This window comes from Charadrius vociferus, unplaced genomic scaffold (genome assembly GCF_000708025.1).
Source record: "Charadrius vociferus isolate BGI_N301 unplaced genomic scaffold, ASM70802v2 scaffold34, whole genome shotgun sequence".
In the NCBI taxonomy this organism is placed as follows: Eukaryota; Metazoa; Chordata; class Aves; order Charadriiformes; family Charadriidae; genus Charadrius; species Charadrius vociferus.
The window spans coordinates 230,835-256,806 of record NW_009647989.1 but is presented as its reverse complement, the minus strand read 5'-3'; the positions used below and the strand labels follow the sequence as shown (position 1 = coordinate 256,806).

Here is a 25,972-nt window from a genome sequence, read left to right as displayed (position 1 = left end):
GCTTTTGATTATGATGAAAAAAACCAAGCAGGTTCTCACCAAAGGTATGCACCAATACACACTGATGATTATGGTGGGGAAAGGATGTACTTTTATAAAACATAAAACCGTGCCAAAAATAATACACACAAAATAACAGAATGTTTATTAAAATTCTTGCCCTGACATAATTGAATATAAGGCTAGGACTCTTATGAAATATAGTATTGATGTTGATTGATTCTGTCAACTGGAAAACAGAGTTGACAACACATATGGATTATCTTTTTGGTAGTAGAAAGTCATGTCCACTGTTCTATGGAAAGGAAATATTCTCCCAGTAGTTGGTATAACAATTCACACAAAAATCTAAGTGTTTCTTGAATGTTTTTAATAAGGTAAACTCGGTAGTATAGAAACAAACATGACCTAGCTATATTTAAAATAATAAATTGCTTTCAGGGAATTCAAATTTACACATAGAAGATAACAAATTGAATAAATACTGCATAATTTCTATAAATTACTTTTAGTTCAGTAAAAGAAAGAATAGTTTAACCAGCACAAAATTTAACTTACCCTATCTGGTATTGTAAAAATCAGTGTTCTTTACTTAAATGCAATTGTATGGTGATATTGTAATCTAAATCCACACTTACATTTTTAGCCTAAGACCACTTCTCTTTCTGGAGAGCGAACTGTTCAAATAAACCTGATTTTAGGCAGGTACATAGACTTCTTTTATAAAAGTTGTGACAGTATGAAGTTGTTTGTGATTAAAGTGCTATAGTTTACTTATATTAGAAATCAATACATTTTTCTAGGTTTGTCAAGATAGATGTTTGTTATACTGGTAATCTATTCTGAATTTGGAGAAACATCTTTCACATTCATTGGTAATTTAGAAGAACATTCTAATACCTCTTAACTGTGTTATCATTTCTTAATTATGATCACAACTGTTTCTTTGATTGTTCGCACTTAACCTTTCTACAGTGAAGGGAACGTTAATATTTTTTAAAGGGATTCCACCTATCAGAAAGCCTTGTTATTGCTGTTTTTACACTGCCAGACAAACTCGGTATCCAGACTCACCTGCCCTATTTGCCCATTATGAGATTTAGGCCATAGTTCCAATAGGAAGAAAATTGAAATACAATACCTGTACAAAAGTTTGTAGTTTAGTTTTTTGTTTTTTGTTTTTTTTTGTAAGTTAGTTTTCAGCTAACTTCACATGCCAGCTTTGCTCTTCACGTAGCTGCAAGCATCAGAAGAGTGGAGCAAGGGAAGAAGGAAGTGGTCTGCCCCAGAGGAGAGTGGGCTGGCAGTGGTGGTGATGGGGAACACCGCAGAGAACCACCTCTGCCAGGGGCAACCTGATCTCATGCAGGTTGAACATGACTACATACTGCACCACCAGTCTTTTTCAGCAACCAACAGTGAAGAGAACTCAAGTTTTGCTGCCTTCACGTGAATTGACGTTCTCCTTTAGCCTGAATAGATGTAGTACAGTCAAGTGTGATTCAGCCCCAGCTACCATCTCTCTTTTTTAGTGTATTTTAAGATGGGATGTGTTAAATCAAGCAAAAGACCATGCACTGCAGCCACTGTGTAGTGAAGTGAGCAGCTAACCGTTTATACCTGTTGCACTAGACATGGTCACTATGAGGTAATTTTATTGCACAAGAGAGAACGGAGATTTCAGGTATTAAGTAAATTTCCGTATGGGACCTCTCATGGTAAAAGTCTTTAAGTGAATGTGTTAGTATTTATCACATAATAATTTAAATACCTTTGAGTCATAATCGGTCATAATCATAATCTCTCGTGTCAGAGAAATGCAATAGGGTGTTACGATTATCTGTTTTCAGTAGTGGCTTAGTAATGTTCAACCATAGATCTAAAATCTGTGTGGTTAATAAACATCTTGGTTTTATGGTCATTTTGCTTACCCAATTTTTTTGGGGGGGGTGGGGTGGGGTGGTGGTGGTGGTGTTCTGAATTACCAGGGTCTCTAAATCTTTTCATTTTTACTAAAAACCTAAAAACAATAGCAAGGATATCATTACAGATATCATTACCTCATCTGGCTTTGAGTCTTTGTGTCAGTGTCTCATTTTTAAAATGGTGTGAACAGGTAATCTTTAGGCACAAGAAAAATAAGTGCAAAATAAAACCACTTCAGTGGTTTGTAATTGTTTTTACATTAGGGCCAAGTATTTTGCAGTTATCCATAAGTTTAAATTAATTATATTCAGATTTATTGTATTCCATTAATATTACTCTAGTGCTAAAACATACATCCAAAATTAGCATTTAAATAGACAGCAATCCATTTGTATTATTTTTGTCAAAGTACTGCTTATGAGAAAGTGTACAGCATAAACTGGAAACCTCTGATACCTTTCCATGGAATTAATTTATTTCCTGCAAAGGTGACTCAGTTCTGTCTTAAGCAATAATTCCTGGCCATAAGCAAAAAGCTGTGATTGTTATCAAATTTGTAAAGTTGCCTAATGTATTCTATCATTAAGCTTCTTGTTAGTTTAGACATGATTAGATGTGCCAATTGCATGGAGGAATAGAGATCCCAGTGGAGTCCAGTTTAAGGCAAATACCCCTGCAGATGAAGGTGCCAGGTGTATTTTTATTTTTAAGAGACAATTACGTAGTTAAGCTTCATTATGGTCTTAGTTCTAAAGGACATTTAAACATATATGCATAAACTTCTGTAAACAGTTTGATTTTCTGGGCTGCTACACATGGTTTAAACTCTGTGTAGTGCTGTGTAAGCAAACAAAATTGTGTGAAACTGGTTTAGCAGAATTTCGGTTTCACAGTCATTATGGTACTGTAGTCTGTGATATAGATTTACTGTAATACATTATTTAAGGAAAGCATAATTATTAACATCATTCATATATATAGATATTTGTGTATATCTATCTGAAGGAAACTCACGTGCCTTCAGAAATAAGTAATTCCTGCTTCTTGAAAGAAGCAGTAATTTGCATCAGGGTCATATGCATGTAATATAGGTGATGTTTACTGAGATAAATAGAAGCCAGACTTACCCACAGACAGATATGAAAAGCTTCTTATTTCTCAGTTGTATGAGCCAATTTGTAATTATTTCCAGCTCTTTTTTCTTTTTTTTGTCTATATTAAGTTTTAAGCAAAAGTTATATCATAAACTACTGTTGCTTTTTCCTCTTGCAAATAATATTGTGTTTGCAGCAGTTCAGCATATGATTCTTTTCTTTTTTGTAGATGACATGAAGATTGAAAGTTGAGAGGAGATTGATTATATGCTTCTTTACACAATCTTTTTTCTAAAAGTTTGTTTTTCAGACACTCTGAAGGGAATGAATTATCATCATTGAAAGCTGTTCCATGAGGTGATTTATTCTTAAGAGATAATTATTATTATCATTATCATATATGGTTGTGGTTTGATTTCAAAATAAACTCTTGCACTTAATTGAATTTTCTGGGAGTGTTCTATCTACTAAATAAATGTATACTCATTTGTGTAGCTGTGTGTCTGATAGATGTCTGTGTCTTTGTTCATGAAAAATACAAAATGCAACTTGTGAAGTTCCATTTCTGCTACTGAGACTTTATTGGAACTGATGTGAAATGTATATAAGAATTTTATCTTTCCTTCTTCACACACAATCCACTTTTTTCACGTAGTTAGCTAAAACCTGGCCTCCGTTATCCCAGCACGGTTTGCTGGAGCTTGCAGCCTGACTCGGTGAGCCCTGACTTGGTGAAGGACCCAAATAAGTACTCCATCTTCTGCCCTGGGACTGTCTGCTGGACTCCTGGTTTGATCGAAGGGAGAGACTCGCACAAGTCTTCTGCTGCATCAGAACATCCGCACCAGGCTGCTCAGCCGTGTCCGATTCTTGATCCTGCGAAGAGCATAACCATATAGCAAACCATCTTATCCTCTGGTTAAGAAGCATAACTAAGTGATGAAAGATCGCAGTCCCTTGTGAAGGCTCGGTGCGAATAAAAGTGAAGGAGTTCTGAAGTTTGCCCTAGCAGTTACTGGATTGTGCAACCTTATAGTAATGGCTAGCTGGGGGGAGGGTAGTATAGCTGTTTTGTGTTTGAGATAATAGTAAAAATTCATTACAAGTTTTTGCTTGTCTACCCTTTAACTACTGTTTCTCCTCAATTTTCTACATATTTACTGAGCTGATGCTTACTTTTTCACTTCATGCACTGTAGTGTCAGAATACAAAGAAATGATTTAAAAAATATGGTTCCCTTCTAAAGTCTTGGTTTTGTTTTGTTTTTTTTTTTTTGGGGAGGGGGGAAGCCATTCTAGCAAAGAAAACTCAATAGATTTTCCCACTGCCAAGCTCTCTTTTGACACAAGCTAAAAGGACAAATTCGTTCTCAGATACTATACTAGCCATTTAACATTTAACAAGAAAAGATGTATGGATACAATGTTAACTATACAATGGTGGTGTTATGGCATAGGGCTTACTTGAACTAAGCTGAATGTTTAAATTAATGCACATATTGTCCCAGATTTTAATCTCTTTTGCAGAGTTGCCAGTCTGAGCGGATGTACACTCCTGAGGAAGTGGTAATCATGTGGATATAACAGAGGTCAGAATCTAACCTACTTTCCTTTAGTTATAAATGTAAATGAGACACTTTTTTTGTTACAAGCAAGTGCTATTTATTGTTCTGTTTTCTGATATTTTTACTTCTTTTGCAACAGCATGGATACTGGGTGTTCTGCGTAGTCACATTGCTCTGCGTAGGATTGCTGTAAGGATGCTGTGGGATTTCATGGAGCTTTGCACACCTCACCTAGGGGTATGTCTTATCTTCCTTAAAAATTTTAGCCTGTGTCATAATTTCTTTACCATAAATATAATGAAAGCAATACTGACAAAGTTTTTTCAACAGCATTTTCTGTGCCCATATGATATTTGTGCAGGACTGTCCGCTGGCTGTAATCTTTCCACAGTCCAGTTATTTTCACATGGAATTCATGTTTTATAGAGTCCTTCTCAAAAAACAGTGTTAAAGTGCTCATATAGTTTTTGAAGAAAAATAAGTTTTGTTTCAAGTTTATATGTAATGTAATATAATATGTGTTAAGAGAAATAATAATTATTTCTTACTTTTGCGGTATGTTTTGTTATCTTAAATCTTCCGCTGTTACAAAAAAGCTTTTCTTGGCACCCTGAAGGAAGAGACTGTGGCTGACTAAACCTTACAATATTCCTGAAGCCGCAAATACAACTTTTTATTCACATCTGGCATTTTAGGAGTAAGCAGGCAAGTTTGAATGACTATTGACTTTAAGAGTATATTCCCACAGGGACTCTATTGCTTTACTTCAGGCCTTGGGAAGTGCCGAGCACCCTGCACCAGCTCTAGTCACTGCAGACAGCGGGGACCCAGCGCTCGTGAAATGCTATGCCAAAGGTGCTCAGGGTCAGTACCTGAACTCAGAGACTCCGTCAAAAATTAGTGACCTAATATTTATCTGTGCTTGGTTTCTACTGCATTATTTTAATTAACAGATTCTTTGCGAAGATTTTATTTCTTGCTTGATGTTGCAGGTGAAATATCAACTCGACCCCTCCTTTCTTCATTTTGAGTTTTAGGTAAAACTGTAGGAAATAAAATTATTTTTAAGAAAACGCTTACTGGTATGAGGTACAGAATAATGGAGATATTACATAAAATATAGTGACAAGGTCATTTGCTGAAACATCACCAATGTCAGGGTAAAAGGAGAGTGGAGCCCAGGAGGATTCCTGGGTTTTTCTTTGTTTTTCCAGTGTCTCTGTTGTGACCTGCAATAACCCCTCCATTGAGCTCACCACTGGAATTCCAGCTGCACTGGAATGCGGCAGCTTCTCCTCGGGGAGTGTTGCAGCAGTGGTGATTAAGATATTTAAATGACTTTTCATTTGCAGCCTAACTCAGGATTTGGAAACAGGTTTTCTAAAATATATACCTTCATTCAGCATAAGTTGTATTTGGTAAAAAATTCTGACAACTGACTTCTTTACAGTCTTTCCTAGCTCTGTTCATCCCAAAACACTGCAGAACACAAGACAGTGACCTTTAAAGTTATTCTTCTGACTTTTGTGCTTCAATATCTGTTTCATATTGAGGAATAAGAAATTTTGTGTGGGCATGTAGGTTTGTGCTGGTTTGTGCTCCTTATCTTATTTCCCACTATGATTCTACAGCACAAGATAGATAATTTTGTTCAAAAATTTAATACTAGTGAAAGCAACATACCCATGAAGAGGAGATTTTGGTGTGCTTGTGTCTATTTCCTGAGCCATATACGACAAAACCATTCTGCCATTGTCACTGAGACTCCTCAGTAATATACATACAGTGCCAGTGTTCATGGTGGCCGGCGCTCAGCTGTTGATCTTGATTTACTCTAGTGGGTATGTTTTGATGCTGCATGGTTTGTCCTTTTAAATTACAAACTCCATAGTGTTTTCCTCTGAAAGAGGTGAAATAAGTGTGAGTCAATTTTCATGAACCATATGTGTATATGTAAAAGTATATATAAATTATATGTATTAAATTAATATATATCATAATATATACTATAAATACATATATTTGAGTAGGATGATTTAAAGAACTATGGTCTTGATTTCAGTATACTGTAATGGTATGAGAAGTTCAGTCCAGATTTACAGTTATTATGCAGATTTAAAGCAGTTGAAGGTCCATTTCAAAGAGGTGACAGACTAAATGCCCTGATTGAAAAAAAAAAAAAGAAAAGAAAAGAAAAATTTTGAACAAAAATAGAAAACAATTATAAAAGGAGTGAAAGGAGTGAAGCTATTCTTGTATATCCAGGATTCAAGTTTAAATAACAGTAATTCTATCAAGGGGTGCAAAAAACTTCCAGCTTCATCTTAAAAAAGAAAAAAAAAAAGAGGAAAACGCCCCACAAAAATTCTCAGCCAAATGCTTTTTTCCAAGCCAGACGATGGCTGGTATCTGCTTTGTGGATCTGTAGTGCATGTTTTCCCTCTCACTTCCCCAGCAGAACTCCTGCAGAGTCAGTGGACATGCTGAGCACAGAGTGAAAACAGGCTGTGCAAAAATTATCTGCTGCATAGATCAGAGAGGAAAGGGCTGCTTAAACATGTCATCAGAGTAGCAAGGACTAGTTTAGAAGTGCGAAAAAGTATGCCAGTAATTCATGGGCTAGAAAGAGTGCAATTTTATCTCCCAGTGGGGGAGGGATAGGTGAGAGGCTGTTGTTTGCAGCTCAATTTTTGTAATTTCAATAAGTTAAAATTTCAACAATTAATATGAGAATGCTCCTCTTCTCTTTGTCTCACTTCTTAGAATGGCTTTCAAACCATAGCTTTAAATGGGATCTCTCTCTTTTGCTTTTTAGGTGCAAAATCTGCTACACTGTTTACACTTCCAGGAGAGCCCCCCCCCTCCCCAATTTACAAAAAAAGAGTCCCACCTCTGGGAATCTCACAGTTTGAAGCGTAGACAAAGAAGACAAGGTGGTTTGGCAGATGCTTGGGAAGTCGTTAAATTAGGAAAGTTTTTGAAATCTAGGAAAAATAACTACTGTGATTTTTTTCTTTTTTTTTTTTTTTTTTTAATTCTCCACAGATTTATTGAGAAATAATTGCTCTTTTATTTGTAGCTAGATTTAAAGGTCAGGAAAACTGTTTCCTTTTTAAATAGAATAGAGGCGCTTGAATACTACTAATGCTATAACCTGCAGTTATCCAATTATACGTTTCATTGAGGGATTGGCTGGAATCCAGGTGCAGTAGTTAGAATAAAAGGCTCCCTGTCATTTAAGTCTATGTGAAATAGTTCACTGCTTGCAATTGAATCTGCAGTACCTTATCTATTGTGCTTTTTTTTTTTTTTTTAAAAAAAAAGCAAACTGGAATGCTCACAAGTGTGTATTAATTTCTAGAGTGCTCAAGTATATGAATAATTTTGACTTACAGGCAGGTATTCTGTATTGGGAACTTTTATTTTTCTACTTAAAAATTTGCTGTCTTGTGGAAATACTGCTCTATGCCATTATTTTCCTATTGTTTGCTTTGTGCATTTGGTATGCATAGTTTTGGTGGGAAGGGTATTGCCAGAGGCGTTCTACCCTAATTTTACAAGAACACTAAAACGGTCTCTCTGTACACATTTGGTGAGTGGAGTCATCAAGGGAGACTGCCACGGTATCTAAGCAGCGCTCAGTTTAGCTCTTGTACGTGTGGCCTAGGCTAGCAGTTCTTAAATTTGAAAGCACTTGAAAAATTAAAGACAAATGATGGCTGGGCTTCCTGGGATTTGTCTAACTTGGAAAATCCAAGTTTCTCTGCGATACTTGCCTAATTTTATGGATTTCCTTTGGAAGATTTTATCTTTAAGACTTTTGCTTGCCAAACGCTTTTCTCTAATGAGTTGTCTTCCTCTCATCATAACTCTGCTTAAATATTCATACAACTTTGTGCACGTGTTCTTTCTCTCTTGGAAAAGATGAGAAATAAGAACTAGAAATCCCCTTGTGGTTATATTAAGATGCTCTCTTCTATAATCTCAGCAGTCCTTTCCAAAATGAATTTATGCTGAAAATCAACCCATTGCCATACTATGGACTTCACTACAAAATCACGGCAACATCACTAAAAAGTGCACTATTGTCATTGAGATGCAGATCTTGCTATGGTTATCTCAGTCTTTATCTCCATAGGTCATCAATATCTACAAGTTAAACTACTACACCTCTTGAAGACAGGTTTGATGTATATGGCCACTTGAAAACTTAAGCTACTGTATCTGTATGGGCTCTGAGAAGAGCGTGCTACGGTAAGAAAACATTGCATTCTCTGCAGTAGCGTGAAAATCAGAGATTATTTATGCAAAAAGTTGGCCAAGTGGCCAGTAACACTAGAAGTGGCGTGCAGTGGTTGGTACACTTACGAGTCCCACTGCTGAGCCTCCAGGGAGCTGGGAACAACGTATTTCCCGCAGGCTTCACCTGCGGAGTTTTTGCCCTGTGGAATGTGGCCGTTTTCCATCCTCTTCCTGTTTAGTTTTTCTTTGACAGTTGTTTCTTTGGGCAAGTACAGGCCTAACTTATCTCATCTGTAGCTCTTTCTTGGGTCCTATTGTATTCACACTCCCCAAGCAACAAGTGGGTGGACTTAACCTGTGGGTTAACGCAAGGCATATGGCTTGCCTTTATTATTCTAAGGCATGTATCAGCCCCAATTCAGATACTACACTGCTATAAGCTACATAAATGCATGCAATAAATGAGCATGTAAGTTGGGCTTGGACTCAGACAAGGTCATTGGAATGGGCTGCCAAGGCTGCCTTCCCTCACAGCAGCAGCAGGTCTATTTTTTAAACTTCTATCTACATAAATCCATACATAGATATATGTGTTCACACAGCTAATTGACTTTCTAAATCCAGAGTATCTCATTCTTCCCGCAAGTACAGCAAAGAGATTTCTCCATGTTTTTGTAGTACTTGGTGCCCCTGGGAGGCAAGAAGGCAGTTTGAGACCAGAACTGTAGGACATTTGGTACAGCAGGCCCAGATAAGGTCTGATGGGTTTCACTGAGGGTGCACTCCCATGAGATGCTACCGTGTCTCTCTCCGGACACGTGAAGCAGACAATCCTGTAACCAGCAAGGGCAGAAATTCAGCAGCCACTCATGTTTTGGAAGCAACAGGTCCGGAGTTCTTTGTCTCTTTTCTCCCTGTCTTCAGTGGGATAAAATAAAATGTACAGGGCTGTCCTCAATGGTTTAGTTACAGAAAAATAGGAAAAAAACTTCATAGAACAAGAGTCTTCATCCTCAGGAAAAGGAGATGTAAGGCTTCATCTTGTATACCTACAGGACCCCATAAATACACTTCTCGTGGCTGTCATGCACTCCTAATGTCACACCTGGCTTTGCTAAAGGGCTCATGGGACAAACTGCTGCTCTAAGTAAAGACTGAGCAACTCGTCTTTACTGCTCCTATTTTTAGCATCATGTTGCAGCAGTTGATATTGTGCCACATCATCAGCTTTTGGATTACACCAGCAGTTTCAGTCTAGAAAGGATATTGACAGATGCTCCTCTGCCCCTGCAGATATAGTCGTCCTGCTGCCTCCTCATGTGAAAGAAAGAAGGAGGGGGCAGCTCTGAAATTCCTCTCAGAGACCGTTTTGCCCTGTGGCTTCATCAAGGGCAGCATGGCTGCGTCTACACGTAACAGAAGCCTCCAGTGAAGCCTTCAGAATGAAATGTGCCAGCTGTCCCCGCTACCTGACTGCAGAACTGCCTTCAGGGGGACAAGCTGTCATACCTGGGGTGAAAGCTCAGCTGCATCCTCTCGTCATAGTTTTAATTTAAAGATTGTAGAGATGTCTTACATTGAAGCCCAATTTGACATGAATAATAGAGCTATGTGTTAGCATATCAGTGATCCACAGAAGTATTACAAAACATAAAACTAGAGCACAAAGGTGTAAATATAAATGTCCTTGTTGGTTTATTGTTCTTTGTATGTAAGAAGCTTTATTGTACAACTTACACAACTTTAAAATGGAAAATGGTTAAAAATGTTTACAAAAAAGCATGTTCTTAGAAAATTATGCTAGCAAAAACATTGGGAGGAGGGAAGCAAAAAAAAAAATCTTCCATTCAGTGTGCAAACATTTTATAAAAATAGAAATACTAACGCTACAGGTAGCATTTCATGATAAATTATTTAAATAGCGTATCTACACATTATGTGATTAACTATTACAATGGCAATGAGAAAAATAATTTATAAAAATACAAGCAATGGTATACAAGATGACAGGAAAAAAATATAACACAACATTAGAAATTGTCTTTGACATTTTTTTTTTCCAATGCCATTTCCTTACTGGGAATACATTTTCTGCAAAGAAATTTTGAGTATGTACAGCATTAACTTTAGTACTACAGTAGCTTTAAAGTTTGTTAGACATTTGAACTCTGCTTAATCCAAAGGTTTTTCTCAGTCACACAACAATGAGGTAATATTTGTACGTAAAACTTTCACTGTGTTCATTTCTTTTCCTTTTTTGAAAAGACAAGGAAGTATTATAGGTGTAAGGATGCTCCCCCTTCTGTTGGGGAAAACAGTCTTCTGTTACTGTACATCAAGCCCTCTCCCTCTTTTGTAAGGAGCTCCTGAAATTCTGTCCGGTCCGTGAAGAATTCCTTTTGTAGCTGCACATGGCTCGTGAAAATAATTAGTGTGCAGTGGCACAAACAGCCCGTTTGAATGGTTCCTACTCACAGTCATCGTGTCTCTCTCTCTGCAGGCTCCTCGGGGCAGGTATTCTGGTTTTGCGTCAGGCCCACGGACCAGTGGTAAAGCACTGCAGATGGTTCCCAGCACTAAATAACCACTGAGATGGTAAATGGCATTCCCTCATCTCTAGCACTATACGTGGGAGATGGGAACTGCTACAATCTAAAGGGACTTGAGTTTTAGCAGTGCAGAACAGTTGCCTGCCAGGCTACCAACTGCCTTGCACAAAGGAAGGAAAAGCCAACACTGAGCTCAGACTGAGAAAAACAAACATCCCATTCCCCACCCCACCACTTTTCCCTGTGCCTCAAAGCCTTTATGGGAAAATTGTTCTTTGTAACAAATACATCAGCATTATCTGCTCCAGACAAGTTTGGTTTTTTTTTTTTTTCCTCAACTAAAACCCCTCTAGTTTCAATATAGAACAAGAGTTAATAAATAATCTGTATTTACAATCTTACAGTCATGAAGACTTGTAACAATGATTAGATGGATAGTCTTGACGCATTTCTTGTTGTTTCAATCAATAATCCCTCAGTCCTTATAACATCAAGGATAGGTAAAAATAAATATTTTACAATTTCAGTATTTTATCTACAGGCCCCTTCCCCTCCCCTCCAAAGAAGTGAGGGGTTTAAAGCATCTATGGCATGTAGAAAAGGAATGTTTTCATTACTACTGTTTTTGTGCCTTTTTAACCATAAGAAGTGAAGCACATGCTGGTTTCCTGAAGGACAGCACAGTGCTAGCTGAGATGGCGGTGCTTTCTGGCACCATATCCGAAAGAAAACTTCTAAAGGTAAGAAAGATCTGCATCTAATCAGGACAAAACAGAATCCAATTGTAAATCCCAGTTCTTCCAAAGCTGGTGTGATCCAGTGTGCCAGTTTTTATCCTCTTCCCCCTCCCACCATGGAAATCAGTTTTAGGATATCTGTTTTGTCCTGTGTAATAGAGCAGCTGATCTAGCTCACCACAAATAGAGTAAAAGGCTGTGTTTTCATCTGAAAGATACGACAAATAGAACAATAATAATTTCTCCAAGTTAAACAGATGTAAACCAAGGTAGCGCAGCCCTCATTAAAAAAACTTCCTCTCCCCATAAAGAAAAAAAGACTTAAAGTTCACCCTCCCACCCAAAACCCCTTTTCCCCACACAATGAAAGGTCTTCAGTTTAAGTAGTCCACAGCACATCCAAAGATGTTCTTTTTACAAAATGCTACTCCATGGGACCTCCAGTTAGAGAGGCAGTGACACTGCACTGTGATAAACAGCAAACAAATGTCTTTCCTACTGAAAGAAGTGTGCTTGTTCAGTGAAGACAATTCTCATTTGCAAGACACGTTCGTTCCTTCCACTTCAGCAGAGGTCAGATAGCAAGTATGTTCTCACTTTCATTCTCTCAAAAGCATTCTCTTGAGGCAGGTCATGTGTTTTGAGTCCACATTTATGCAGAAAGAAGAAAGGAAGGAATAATATAATGGTCCCAGGATTTGTAAGGCTAAACGTTTCAGAAGGTGCAATACCAGCATTTTTAAATAGTCTCTGGATCCAATGACTTGTGATTATGGATCTGTGAAAAAGAAAAAATTAAGGTATTTAAACACTTCTGTGTATTATGCATGATAATGTCTAAGACATTAATCCCTAGAGACACTTGTAAAGAAAACTGAAAGTGCTTAGGTAATTTTGAGTTTGACTTCAGAATCTAGTCTACGTAGCCATTACATAATGAAGTCATAATTTAAGACGACTAGGAACCTGGGACTACTCATATGCACTTACCTCCACTGAACTGCAAGAGTGCAATATATGGACAACTTTCTACTTTGCTTGCTTTTAAAGGAAATAATTTTTCGCATGTTGGACACTACTGTGTTGCTCCCTGAAGTCATTATTTTGCATTTTCACCTGGGAGTTTGTCAGCTTGTTGCTTCATTCTAATCAGCATTTTAAAGGACATTCAAGTCCCAGATTTAAAATATATCTTAACATGGATTTCTGATACTTTGAAATAACAGGGTAGAAATATACCTAGATTTTATACATTTAAACTGTGAAGAGTTTATCAAGAAGGTGTCCTGTTTCTGCCTGCAGAACTCGCTTGAGATCAAGCCATGAAAGATCATGGGTGAACTTTTCCTCTTAGCTCTTACTTCTTGATCCATTCTATTTTTCTTGAGAGCAGCTTTCTTAAGAGATCCCATATAAATGAATTGGTTCAAGTCTTCCTTACCTCTGCATTCATATTTAAGATCTGAGAAGAACACCATTTCTTGAGAGAAGACAAATAATCCTAGCCGACCACCAGCATAGGTTTTATCATAGATGGGTCCTGAGTCTGCCATGATTTTCTTCCCTTCATACATTACAACTCTACAAAGAGAGAATAGGTCAGCCATCTTTGACAAGCTTCTCTTAGGTTCATCTTTACAGACATCCACTTTCCTTGTGATAATTACTTAAAATAAAAGGATGATGCTCACCTGATATAACCAGTCTTTGGTCTATGGCTAAGACGCCATCTGTATGCAGTGAAGTCTTTCCAGCCTATGTGACGAGGGTCATGCCACAGAGTTCTCACCTATGAAAGAGTATTTTTTTTATTAACCAAAGGCCTGAGATAACACAGGCATTATTTTGATGTGAAGGTGCCTTCACAATCATCACTATGACTAGTAAAGACTTAAAGTAAGTCACTAGGCTCCATAATGGGGTCTTTTGAAATCAACTGCATTTAAATTTACTTTTAAATATACAAATAGGAAACTACTCCACAATTCCAGAAACAATTGATTCACTGCTGCTGGAAAGCCTGTCTGCAGCATGCGATCCTGTTAGTTGTATACAGTATTTTGAATGACTGGGGATAATTATAAAGTTATTGGTCTTTGCCAAGAAGACTATGTGCAGAAGAGTGGGTTATTAGAGTGCCACTCTTACCTGGCCAGGAGTGTTTCCTGTGTGCCACAGAGCATTACGAAGGTGTTCTCCTGGACCAGTGGTGGAATTCACAACTTTGATGGAGAGACCCGAGTAGCCTTGAGCTTTGGTTGGTGTGGAGTCCCAGTAAGACTGGGTGATCTGCTTCCACATGACAACATAGAAACGACTGCTAGACTGGTAGCCAAATACAAAGCCGGCATAATCATCATCCCTTTCTGTATTGATGAAGAAGGTGCCACTGAAATCCACAGCATTGAATTCGTCAAAACCTACAGAGGCATTAAAGGAGAAAATTTTAGGCACTGCTCTCTTGTGGTTCTTAAACTCCTTAATAGTTTCTCAGGTTCTCCCTTCCCTGCCCCTCTCCCCCCCCGCCCCAAACCAAAAACCTAACAGTAACATTTTCTCCTTACCAACTGCAAGACCAGGGTCACAGTTGACTGTCTGAACCAGTTCTTTACCCTGGTGACGAACCACCCAGTTTGGATCATTTTGGGATGTTCCTTTGGGATCCAGGGGAATCATCTGAAATCGTCGGAAATCAGTCTCACTAATGTCCACATTTTCAGGGCAGATATCATCAATGTCTGGCACACTGTCTTGGTCAAAGTCATCTTTGCAAGCATCTCCACGTCCATCACCTGCAGTACACAAGTAATTTCACCATTATATCACCATTGTTTGCTTCCAAGCCTTACAACTTGGGAGTCGAAATCTTAATTGCAGATCTCTGACTACCCAGGTACTGCTGGCAGACACACTACAGAAGCCACAACAGCTACTGTATAAATGACTATTCACTCCAGCCTGATAATGACTTAGGAATGAGTTGGATATGTGGTCATTTTTACATTGCTCATTACTCCTGAGGAGCACTATAACAACAGTACAGACATTCTATCTTTTTGTTTCTTGGAAGTTTTGTCCAACCTTAAATAATGTGGAAAAAAGTGCATCAAGCTATCGGAAGATACTCTTAAAATATTATGATAAGGGTTATCTTACCATCAGAATCAGCTTGATCTGGGTTGGCAACCAGTCTGCAGTTATCTTTGTCATCAGGGATACCATCATTGTCATCATCATGGTCACAGGCATCACCTTTTCCATCCTTGTCATGGTCAGCTTGATTGGCATTAGGCACATAGGGGCAGTTATCAAGGTTATTTTGATGGCCATCTTCATCTATGTCCTGGTTATTGTCGCACTGATCACCTATGCGGTCAGAATCAGTGTCCTCCTAAAAAATGGAAGAAAATAAAGAACATTTTAAAAAGCCACTTAAAGAGGCTGAAATAGGAGTCTTAATAGCTAAATCAATTAGGATTTCTGCTTGCTTTAGCAAGAGCTAAGATGGATGTAGTGAAGTATTAGGATTAATGCATGCTTACTTCAAGCTGCCTGCAATAACTGCTTTTGGGCTGCTTTAATGTTGCCCTGGTTTTAATTTAAATTCACAGCAGCAGAAAGAAGTGTGGTCATCAGCTTCTCTTCTTCTCTCTTCTGCCACCTGACTCTTCTGTCACTAGCCTACCATACCGGACTCAGGGTACTTTACCTCCCACCTTTTCTGGCAACTCCCTGGTTCCAAGGGCCAGATAAGGGTAATAACACTCTGTACCCAGACTGTAACATTTAAACATAGTCTATCAAGTCTTCGTTTTACACCTTCCATACCATATCATAATTTTCTTTATCATAAAAGCCTATAATGTTCTTCATGCCTCCTGACTCATCAGTCAAGACAATTACTCCCTTAGTGGTCAAAGGCTGCATGAACTGCTGTGCTTGCTGATTCCATATTTTAGCCAGTCATTTGCTTAGTCACCTTCTAAAATAAGAAAAACAATCCAGTCATCCCTAAGGCTGCCTCAAGGCTTAGTCTTGTCAAGACTGGTGGACAACACTGGTGTTAGTGTAGACAGAAGGCATACCACACAGTTTGAATAGTTACTAGATTTCAAGTGGCAGAATGAGTATCGCTGCTTCTAGAACTTGATTAGAAAAGTGTTTGAAAAACCTTTAGACTTATATTAAGATCTCAAAGTATTAAAAGAAACATTGCTTGTACGTCATGGAGAAGAAAGTTGAAAGGATCTTCAGGCACTTTCCACCCTAAGGTGGGGAAGTAGTAAAGCAAGTGACAAAGGCTAAGAAATTTTGTACTATCTGTTTAAATCCTTCAAGTAACGCTGCTTTTAGGCCACATGACCATACTACACTGGATTCCATTGATTTGCAACAGCTTTAAAGTAAACTCAGCCCTACAGGCTTGGTAGGTAGTTCCTACCTACCTAGATTTCATACAATGCTCCCAAGATTTTCATATCCTTACTATGAGAGTCATTGCAACTGACAAACCTAAGAAATGTTCAGGAGACAAGTACACGCAGTAGTCTCAAAGATCTTAACTAGAGTTACTTTTCAGAAAATACCTGGCATCTCTTTGAACTGTGAGGGCATGTTATTTGATACAGGCACCATTTGGCAAATTAATAAGAATGATTTGTGACAAGGCAAATGAAAGCCATAACTTGTTCAAATATTTTCTACAATACCTAATATATTACATTTTTATAATATCAGTCTTCTATTTATATAATGCAAATCCTCTACCTGGTCAGGATTGTGTTCCAGTGGACAGTTATCACACTGATCTCCAACACCATCCAAGTCTGTGTCCCTCTGGTCTACATTGTAGACATATTGGCAGTTGTCCCTTTCATTAAGGACCCCTGCAAAATTAAAGAAAGTTCATGAATGGAAGTCAAACATCTAAATTCTGCAAAAGACTATAAAGCCAGCACATACTTCCTAATAAACTTCTGAAAGCATTTTGAACAGCACTTGAGGAGTCAAGTTTCAAAGCTTTCACTAGCTCTGCCACATGCTTCTGTTCCTACTGCCTGCGAGAGTAGAGCTAGAATTGAACTGTGCCAAAATGTGTCTATTTCAAAGTGAATCTCCATTAGCTATAAACGCTACTTCAGTAGTCTTTATGCCCTGAAACCACCACAGGAGAACCTTTGTGTGTTCAGGGATGAAATTGTGGTAGGAAATCGGTGGTATATTTGGCACATTTGATCAATCCACGATTAGAAAACTATCTAAAGGAGTAATTAGAGGCCACCCACCATCTCCATCAATATCCACTGCACATGCATCTCCTTCTCCATTGTTGTCAGTGTCAGTTTGATCAGGGTTGTGGTTGTAGGGGCAGTTATCACAGCGGTCACCAACATCATCCCTGTCATAGTCATACTGCTGTGGGTTGTAGATGAATGGACAGTTGTCCTGCAAGAGCAAGAAAGAAGTCAAGCTTTAAAAAGAGTCAAATTAAAGCTTAAAACAGATTCTGCTTATGCTTGTACCACTATATGAAAGGAGAAATGAAAGGCAGGGAAGCAGTTAAAACTGGAATGCTTCTATCTCAAAACACCCCATTGCCTGCATGAGTGTAGGAATGGCTGAATAAAAATGAAGGTTCACTTCCAAAGCTTAACCAGCTGCAGAAAGTTTGTCTGCATAGTTATGTATATCTAAAGGTTTCTAGGATAGCTGTCAGTACCAGCAATTTCCTATGGTCTTCTCTTAAGATTAAGGTCAGAAGCTAGACCCCAGCCTTAGGAAGGGGAGAGCTACATTCTCAAAGGCTTTTCTTTTGTGTTGTCTTACCCATGGTCACAGGCATCACCAATCCCATCCTTATCGTAGTCTTCTTGCCCAGAGTTGGGCAGATTAGGGCAGTTATCCTAAAAAGGACAAAGGACACAGATGTATTTACTCCTGGCATGATTACAATAGGGATTTTAGCAGGTAAGGTCTATTCATTTGGAAAAAAAAGTCATAGGATCTCCATCAGGTAGGTGTTATCTTACTGTAGTTCACTCAATTTTAGCTAGTCATTACTGTGAGGATAAGTCTTAGAAAGCCACATCTCAAATAATTTTTAGAACAAAGATTCAGCTGCTTTTGAGAATCTCACCCTCTTTTTCTTCCCCTGGGGATAGATATTTGTCAGAGCAAAGCTGATATAGGTATGGCCTAAACTAGATTCTTCCTAGAACATTTATAGCAAACATTCGTAATTGTGTCAGGCTTCATTTTCCCCCCCCTACTGCAGGAATACCTACAGCAACAGCAAGAGCCTCCTAGCAATACTTTGACAGTGGTATCCTTACACAGAGGGGTATTTTACCAGTTTTATTTGCAGAGAGGATAGTTTAATGGTTCTAACTAGAGAGGATAGTTTAATGGTTCTAACTAGATGGAAACTTGCTATATTTCTCAGGCTGTTATTGTGGTAGATGGGAAAACAGGAAAAACTTACTTTTTTACAGTGGTAAGTGGCATTGGCAACACAAACGAGGTTCTCATTTGGCCATCCATCCAAGTCAGTATCTTCTCCACAGATTATGCCATTGCCAGCATAGCCTGGTTTACATTCACAGCGATACATGGGGTCACTGAAGTGGCCAAGGTAATTGCATTTGGCATTCTTGTTGCAGTCATGTGTTCCATCTGTGCATGGATTACGTGGCTTGCATACCTAGGAGACCACACAGAAATGAAATCCACTGAAAACATCTTTTATCCCTCATTTTTCCCCAGAGATTGACATAAAACATGGAGAATATGTGCTTGTTTTGATCAGAGATCCTTCAATTGGAAAAAATAAGAAGAGACTCATACATTACTTTCTTCCACTCCAACTTGAGTAGCAGTCTTAGCACCAATTACTGTTTTTTCTTGCTCAAATCTTATTAATTTTCACATGGAACCAAGCACTAAAATATCTCTAAGGCATATATTGTAGGATCATAAGTGAATGCTGATTAAATTACTCTCCTAAAATTACATATAACATCTGAGTCCTCTATGGCTGAGGAGCACAGTGATTTTTACAACTCATTTTGAACTTCAGTAGGAACTGCTTAATGCTCCTCCTGTTCTGAATCAGAGAGGATGGTGTTCTATTAAATGTATCGAGTCCTTCTTCCCCAAAATGCATGGGTGCTTTCTGTTGTTTAGAAACTTTGGGAGATTTCATAACCGAAAACAGTTCTCAAGTGGACAATACCTGTTTGTTAGCCATGGCATCCTCAACACTGCGACCAAATGGCTGTGTCCCAGTGAAACGTGGTGGACAAGGCAGACAGTTGTACCCAGGTTCAGTATTCTCACACCTGTGCACTCCGTTGAAGACAAAGCAGGCATCAGGAACCTCTTTGCACTGAAATACAAGTTTGAGATAGAGGAGAACAACAGTTAGTGTTATAAAACACTGGGATTTTATTCTCCCTTCCTGTTTTCTTTCACGCCCCTTCAAGGAGCAAACTCTAGTCTTCTTACCTCATCAATATCTTGGCAGTGGATACCATCACCATGGTAGCCAGCAGGACAGGCACCACACTTCCAGGAACCATCAGGGGAACTGGTACATGTAGTCCCCGCAAAGCAAGGATTGGACAGACATCCATCTGAAAAAACAAATGAGAAAGTGTTAAGATGAGACGCTTATCATGCTGCTACAGTACTGTATTTGGCTGATATGCCGGTTTCAAATTCTAACACTCATGTTTTACGGATACACATCAAATTTCTTAATCAGTATTTTCAAGATTGTCCACAATCTTCAGATATTTATGGGAAAATGGATACTCACCAATTGGACAGTCCTGTTTGTTGCAGACCTGAGTCCCTTTAGCTTCACCTACGCAAGTCTTCCCACCATACTGAGGCTCAGGGTTATTGCAGAGACGGCTACGTTTTTGAAGTCCTCCTCCACATGTCACTGTGCAAGCATCCCATGGAGACCATGGTCCCCAGTTGCCATTAACTAAAGGGAGACAGAAGTTAGAAGACATGTATAACTTTAAATTCAGTGGTACTAGTTTCTACGTTACTAGTGACAGTTACTTTTGTAGTAAGAACACTTCAGACATAGTTTGGACATAAATGACAGGATTAATGGACTCCATGGAAGAGCCATAGAAAGCAGTTTAGTTCCTTCTGAAACTAACCTGTGAGGTTTTACCTAGCCCACATCTAAGTTTAAAGAGAGATTACTAGAAATAGATTATATAGCAACTACTCAGGAATTTCACTGTTTAAGCTACCAAATAGTAGTTACCACCTGGACACACTTACTTGGGCAAGGATCTTTCTGGCAGGATTTGTTTTCTCTCGCCTCGCCCTCACAAGGTTTGCCATTCAGCTGTGGTACTGGAGAGTTGCAGAGACGAATTCTAGTGATGATGCCCGTGCCACAAGTGACAGAACATGATGACCATGGTGACCAGTGACTCCAGCCACCATCCTGTTTAACTGCAGGAGAAAGATGTCTGTTATTAATAGAGCTTCTGAAGAACAGACTTCAGCTGCACAGCACCTAGAACATAGCCAGTACCAGAACGGTACCAAAGACTCCAGATGTATTGGATAGCCTCAGCACTGTCACAGATCAAGTTATTTTGTTACTAGAGAAATTGCATATCTAAACAGGCCTCACATTTTGTTCTGCAAGCAGTGCCCACACATGCTTATTTACTGCACTGTCTGCTCCCCTTTACCTGATTAATATAAGTCCTTAAAGCTAGAAGCCAATGCTCCATCCCAGTGACAGAGCTACACAGCAATCTTTGCTATTAACATTAAGCCAACAAAAGTGTCCTGTGTTTTATTACCAGTGAGAGTAGATTAAGTACTTACATCTCTTATCGCACTCCTGAAGGTGGCAAGTCCGAGTTTGTACAGAAGACCCTTCGCAGCGGTTATTGAGACTGTCACAGGATCTCCCTCTCTGCTGAATCCCATTCCCACAGGTCACAGAACATGAAGTCCATTCAGACCAAGGAGACCATCCATCATCTGCGTAGTCGCTAGCTGCAGAGGGACACAGCTCTGAATAAGACTCCAGGTATGTGTTTTTCCATAGTTTATCCCATCCTTCTCTTCACTAAAAAGGACACAACTGCCCTCAAAAGCCACATGCATTTTCCTTTCTTGTACAAGATAAAGGCCGTGAACTCAAATGTTTCAGTGCTCACATGCATCCCCTAAGTGGTTAACCTCAAAGAGGCATCAGGCTAACCTTATTCCAGTGGTGCAAGATTAAATCCAGTTGTGGTGTACTTTAGAGCACCATGTGTCTAGCTAGATGAAGCCAACTGCTACAGAGGTGTGAAGGTATTATTAAGTACTTACGCCAGCATCGGGGGCAGCACTCCCCATCAGGCACGGTGGCATTGGAACAAGGCATGAGAGGACAGGACACTTTCCGGCATATGGTGGCAGAGTTCTATAAAGAATTGTGAGGATTGTAATCAGCAAGTGGAATATAAACAATGTCTGGAGTCTGGTTAAATGATAAAGAGACTGGAGCACTTAAAGACTCAATAGCACATCTAAAGCAGAGGCCCTTGTATTTAGAGCTAATCCAACCCAAGGGTAGTCCCAGGTATTTTTAGTCAAACTTCATCTCATTCCCATTCCCACCCATATTTTTTTTTTCTTCAGTCAAGAGTGCAAGTATTTTGGTTTTGCACAAGTTGATCAAGAGTAGCTACCAGATGCTGGCTAGAGTAAAAGACTATCACGTGATACCCAAAGTATAAGGTCAGACTTCAAAGGAATGAAACAAGAATGAGAGAGAAGCCAACTTTCGTTTCAGTTAATATGGATTTAAGCTGATTATATGGTAAAGATAAAATGAGTTTAGTGGACTCTGCTCAAGAGCCATGAAATCTATAACTTATACTTAGAAGCCTTTGATCTTTAAGCCAAGCAGGCAGGGTAAGAACACCCACCTTCAATCTCAATGAGAGCTAAAGGGCAGCCCTTAGTTTTGCTTCTAGAAGGTAGCAGCTTGGTCAGAAGAATGCTCTCATGATTTCTATTTTTATCTCCCCAAGCAAATGACCACATTAAGACAATTACAGCTAACATTGAGTAAGAGGGTTGGTAGGAAAGAGGCAAATGCAGAAGTCACCATATCATTTGCTGACTGCAAGACAAAAGATGTAGACCTATAGAAGTAGACGCAGAACTCGGTGAGATGCCTTGGATTGCACACGTTCAAATACTCGGCCTTTAGTTTCTAAACAGAGGCAGGCTAGTTAACCCGCTCCTTGGTACACTGGTACTCCCAGATGCTTTTGCTAAGGTATACTTACAGTTAAAAGGAGCAAGCAAGGAGTTCAAAGAAACCCTGAAACTGTATATTCTGGTGTACTTTTACAACATTCCACAGAAGTGGAACACAAAGCCTAAATAACTTGCCAGGTGATCCTGAGATTTAAACAGCTAAACTGAAACCTGGAAAGGATTGCTGTTCCTTATAATCTATAACAGGTCATAGGACACAGAAGTATGATAGATGAATAAAAACCGTATAAGTTTGTTAAGAGCCTTTACCAACTACTAGAATGTCTTTTCCTACTAAGCCAGCAGGAGGGTCAGTGAGGACAGAAGGTGGATCTAAACTATTCCAGAGAGCAAAGCTGATAGTACTATAAATTTGTTCTGTTGATGCCAACTTTTAGTTTACTCATGAACTTATGTAAAGAATACAGGCATTCCCCAAATTAAGGAACTAAAAGCGTGTTAACAGCTGTATCAGAGTGATGGTTTGTATAATTTGCTGAAATACTGCTGTTGTAACATTCTATGAAAGCTGCATTTATACCAGAGATCTACTAGGATGAAATAAACTGAATAATTGTCTGGCTACTGCAGTATGCTCAGTTCTGTGCAGGATTCACTCTTGCTAACAATGAATGGCATTTAGAAATATCTGTTAATTTCAACTCATGAATTTATACACAGAGGATTTATGAACGTGAGGAATCTTACCTGGCAGGTACATTCAGTGCAGCTGTCAATAGTCCACTCTTCTTTATTTTTGTGCAAGATTCCATTGTGAATGCATACTCCAGGAGTGATCTGGACCACTTTTGCAATCAGTTCATTTTCTTCAGTCTTAAGGGGAAGGTGTGGGAAGAGGAGGCGGGGGAGAGAAGTAGAGAGAAGGTATTTATAAGTTAATACAGAAAGCACCCTTTTCCACAGAAGTCAGAGTAAAGTTACTACTGTTTATCCAGGCTCTCACAGGGCAGGTTATAATTCATTCATTAAGTGCCAGTTAATGACAGGTGCCATGAATTTAGCCAACACTCACCACTTTGCGAACTCTGTCTTGAAGTGTTGTAACCATGGACCGGAGCCCTTGCAGTTCCACAAACATATTTGTTAGTTCATCACAGGAAAAACCACAGACTGCTTGGATGTCCTTTGTTTTATGGCCAATGTAATTAGTGCGGATAGCTGGGCTGGAACCATTGATGGGGTTGTCCAAAGTAATGATCGCACTCGTGGCTAAGAGACAAAAACACACATAAAGTAAATGCATTTTTTACCACGTGCATTTATCATTCCAGGGTAACACCTGCTAAACAGCTGCCACCAGATTCATTAAGGTGCCTGCAGAAATGTAATCTTATTCCTTATGCAACGTGGATTTGCATGTCAGCATATTTGTGAGTTCTGTTTCAACTTGTCTTTCTAACGTAACGAGGAATCTTATTTTTAATAGGTCATTGGATTCAGAAGATTGCAAACTTACAGCTGGAGCAGCCTTTGTTCCTCAGGATAGTTTCCAGAGTTGTTCCAAACACAAACCGCACATTCTGCAGCAGTCCCTGTGGACAGAGGAAGAATTACAGCTACTCGCAGTGACTGCAACGGAAAGAAGTACAACTCGCATGGAGACAACTTGTAGGCACTTAAGGTCACATACGATCATTAAAAGTAATTTTGCGACAGACAGATGGCAAAGTGAAACATGTTGCTTTATTCACATTAATGATAACAAGCCCCGCTTCCTAACGTTCTCATCCTTGACCACAAGGACCTGGCAACTCTCCAGGCAGGACGGCAGAACCCCATGGATTTCTGAATCTCATATAAGAAGCTGAGCGGTGAAGCTACAACTAGCTTCAGTGCTGCCTATTGCTGCAGAAGGTTCTATCCCTGCAAATCTAATTCTTCACCCTTCAAATTCCATTATTAAAGTTTATCAGATTTAGAGGTGGTCCATATCAGATGTACACAAACTAGTCAGTGGTGGAACCCTTTTTGCCTGTTACCCATCGCTTTGTAGCTATTTAGGCCGGTTGAGGAGCTAATGTACCTTCAAGGCAGATGACTGAAAATACTAGGAAAAAATGTAAGCAAAATTCTTACCTGGAAGTTGTCATTGACTCCCCCTTTGGCGATACGGAGCCTGGCACTGCTGGCCAGGTCCCTCGTGAAGATGTTCTGGATGGGGATGTCCAGTTCAGCATTCTCCATTTTCTCACACCCCACATAGAGCTGAGCCCGGTCCTCCTGCACAAACAGGGTGATGTTCTTCCAGTGTCCTGTAGCTAGCAAGGCATCCTCTACTGACACCAGTTGCTGCTTGCCGTCACCAGAGAGGCTCAGGTCCAGAGTGCCTGCCTTGCCATTCGATACTAGACTGAAGACATGACCAGAGCCATCTTTCTGTTCCACGGACAGCAGCGTGCCTCTACTCTTCTTGGCTTGCCGGAGAGTGGCCAAGAGGATGAAGCCCTTCTCAGCATGGATGGCATCTAGTAAGTCTTGGAACTTGGAGTCAGGGACAGCAGGGATGCGACTGGCATCTTCAATGCGGTAAGCTGGGCTGGAGGATTCTGGTCCCTTCACCAGGTAGACCCCGGGTGCCCGGCGCCCACCTCCCTTGCGAATGAAGCCGATGAGTTCAAAGAGATCGAAGACACTGTTATCATCACTCCTGGACTCTGCAGAGAGATCGGAAGAAGCATCATGAGCAAGGGACAAGAAGAGGCTGAATAGGTGCGTACCTCCCAGGATTGCTTAACACGTTGGCTCGTATCGTGCAAGGTACAGCACCTCACAAGAGAGTGCAGACAGTAGCTCCGCCGGTACGGCAGTCCCACCAGGAGCTGCTGCACAGCAGTACATGTGCATTCTTGTACAGGAGCCAGTCGGCACAGGAGTGCCAGGTACCCGCTGACTGACACACAGAGGTAGCAGCCGTTCTGGCACCTCATTAGGCTTTGGCAGAGGAGAAACAGACAGGAGAAGCCCAGACTGCAACATTCCTATGCTAGGACACAGCAAAAGTGAGCCTGCTTAGTCCGGCAGGGTGACAGCAAACACCACAGCAGCCTACTGCCCGACTCCTTCAGCCAGTTCCTACACCACGTCGCCCCTTTCCTCTGCCCAGCACAGAGGTGGACAACCTAACGCTCCCAAGTCCTGGAGACACTGCGCTTCTGTTTCTGAAAGTTACACGAATTCCACACTGGAGAAAGTTTCCTGCTCTAGCTGATGCTCAAGTTCAAAAGTTTTTATTCATTGAAAACTTTGGAGCCCCTTCACCACTGAGCACAATTCCAGCCTCCTGCACAGACACCCAGAACAGGTTTTTTGGGGGGTGTTTTTTTTTTTTCCCCTTCCCCAACTGCTCCGAGTACCCAAACCACCGGCTCCAGAGGACAGAGCTGGTCTTACCTGCGGTGCGCTTGGCCTCCGAGGCGCCGAGCATGAGGAGAAGGAAGAGAGCAGCCGTTGGCCCCATGACAAAGGTCTGTCCCTGAACCAGCCTGGGGACAGTCACAAGGGAGAAGGTCACCGCGCTGCCGCCGCGCCCAGCACCGACTGCCC

General features: G+C 39.9%; 1 protein-coding gene across 1 annotated transcript; it reads right to left on the bottom strand.

Annotated features, from left to right (window-relative positions):
• Nucleotides 1-3,647: 3,647 nt before the first annotated feature.
• Nucleotides 3,648-25,886, bottom strand: THBS1 (thrombospondin 1). The gene is made up of 21 exons (XM_009883495.1): nt 25,820-25,886; nt 24,506-25,083; nt 23,886-23,961; nt 23,442-23,638; nt 23,117-23,242; nt 21,470-21,563; nt 20,975-21,148; nt 20,414-20,590; nt 19,929-20,102; nt 19,616-19,743; nt 19,344-19,496; nt 18,594-18,812; nt 17,939-18,015; nt 17,398-17,582; nt 16,880-16,998; nt 15,269-15,503; nt 14,677-14,904; nt 14,261-14,532; nt 13,804-13,901; nt 13,474-13,693; nt 3,648-3,896 (listed from the first exon to the last, which is right to left on the bottom strand). Exons 1-21 carry the CDS (start codon nt 25,884-25,886, stop codon nt 3,648-3,650), a joined length of 3,846 nt encoding a protein of 1,281 aa, XP_009881797.1.
• Between the last annotated feature and the right edge of the window lie 86 nt (nt 25,887-25,972).

Excerpts from the sequence above, each read along its gene's own strand:
- THBS1 (XM_009883495.1), bottom strand. The coding sequence starts at position 25,886 with ATGGGGCCAACGGCTGCTCTCTTCCTTCTCCTCATGCTCGGCGCCTCG. Across the intron at positions 20,591-20,974 it reads TCAGGAGTGCGATAAGAGAT|TTAAACAGGATGGTGGCTGG; the intron begins GTAAGTACTTAA and ends TTTCTCCTGCAG. Across the intron at positions 3,897-13,473 it reads AAAATAGAATGGATCAAGAA|GATCAAGAATCGGACACGGC; the intron begins GTAAGAGCTAAG and ends TGCTCTTCGCAG.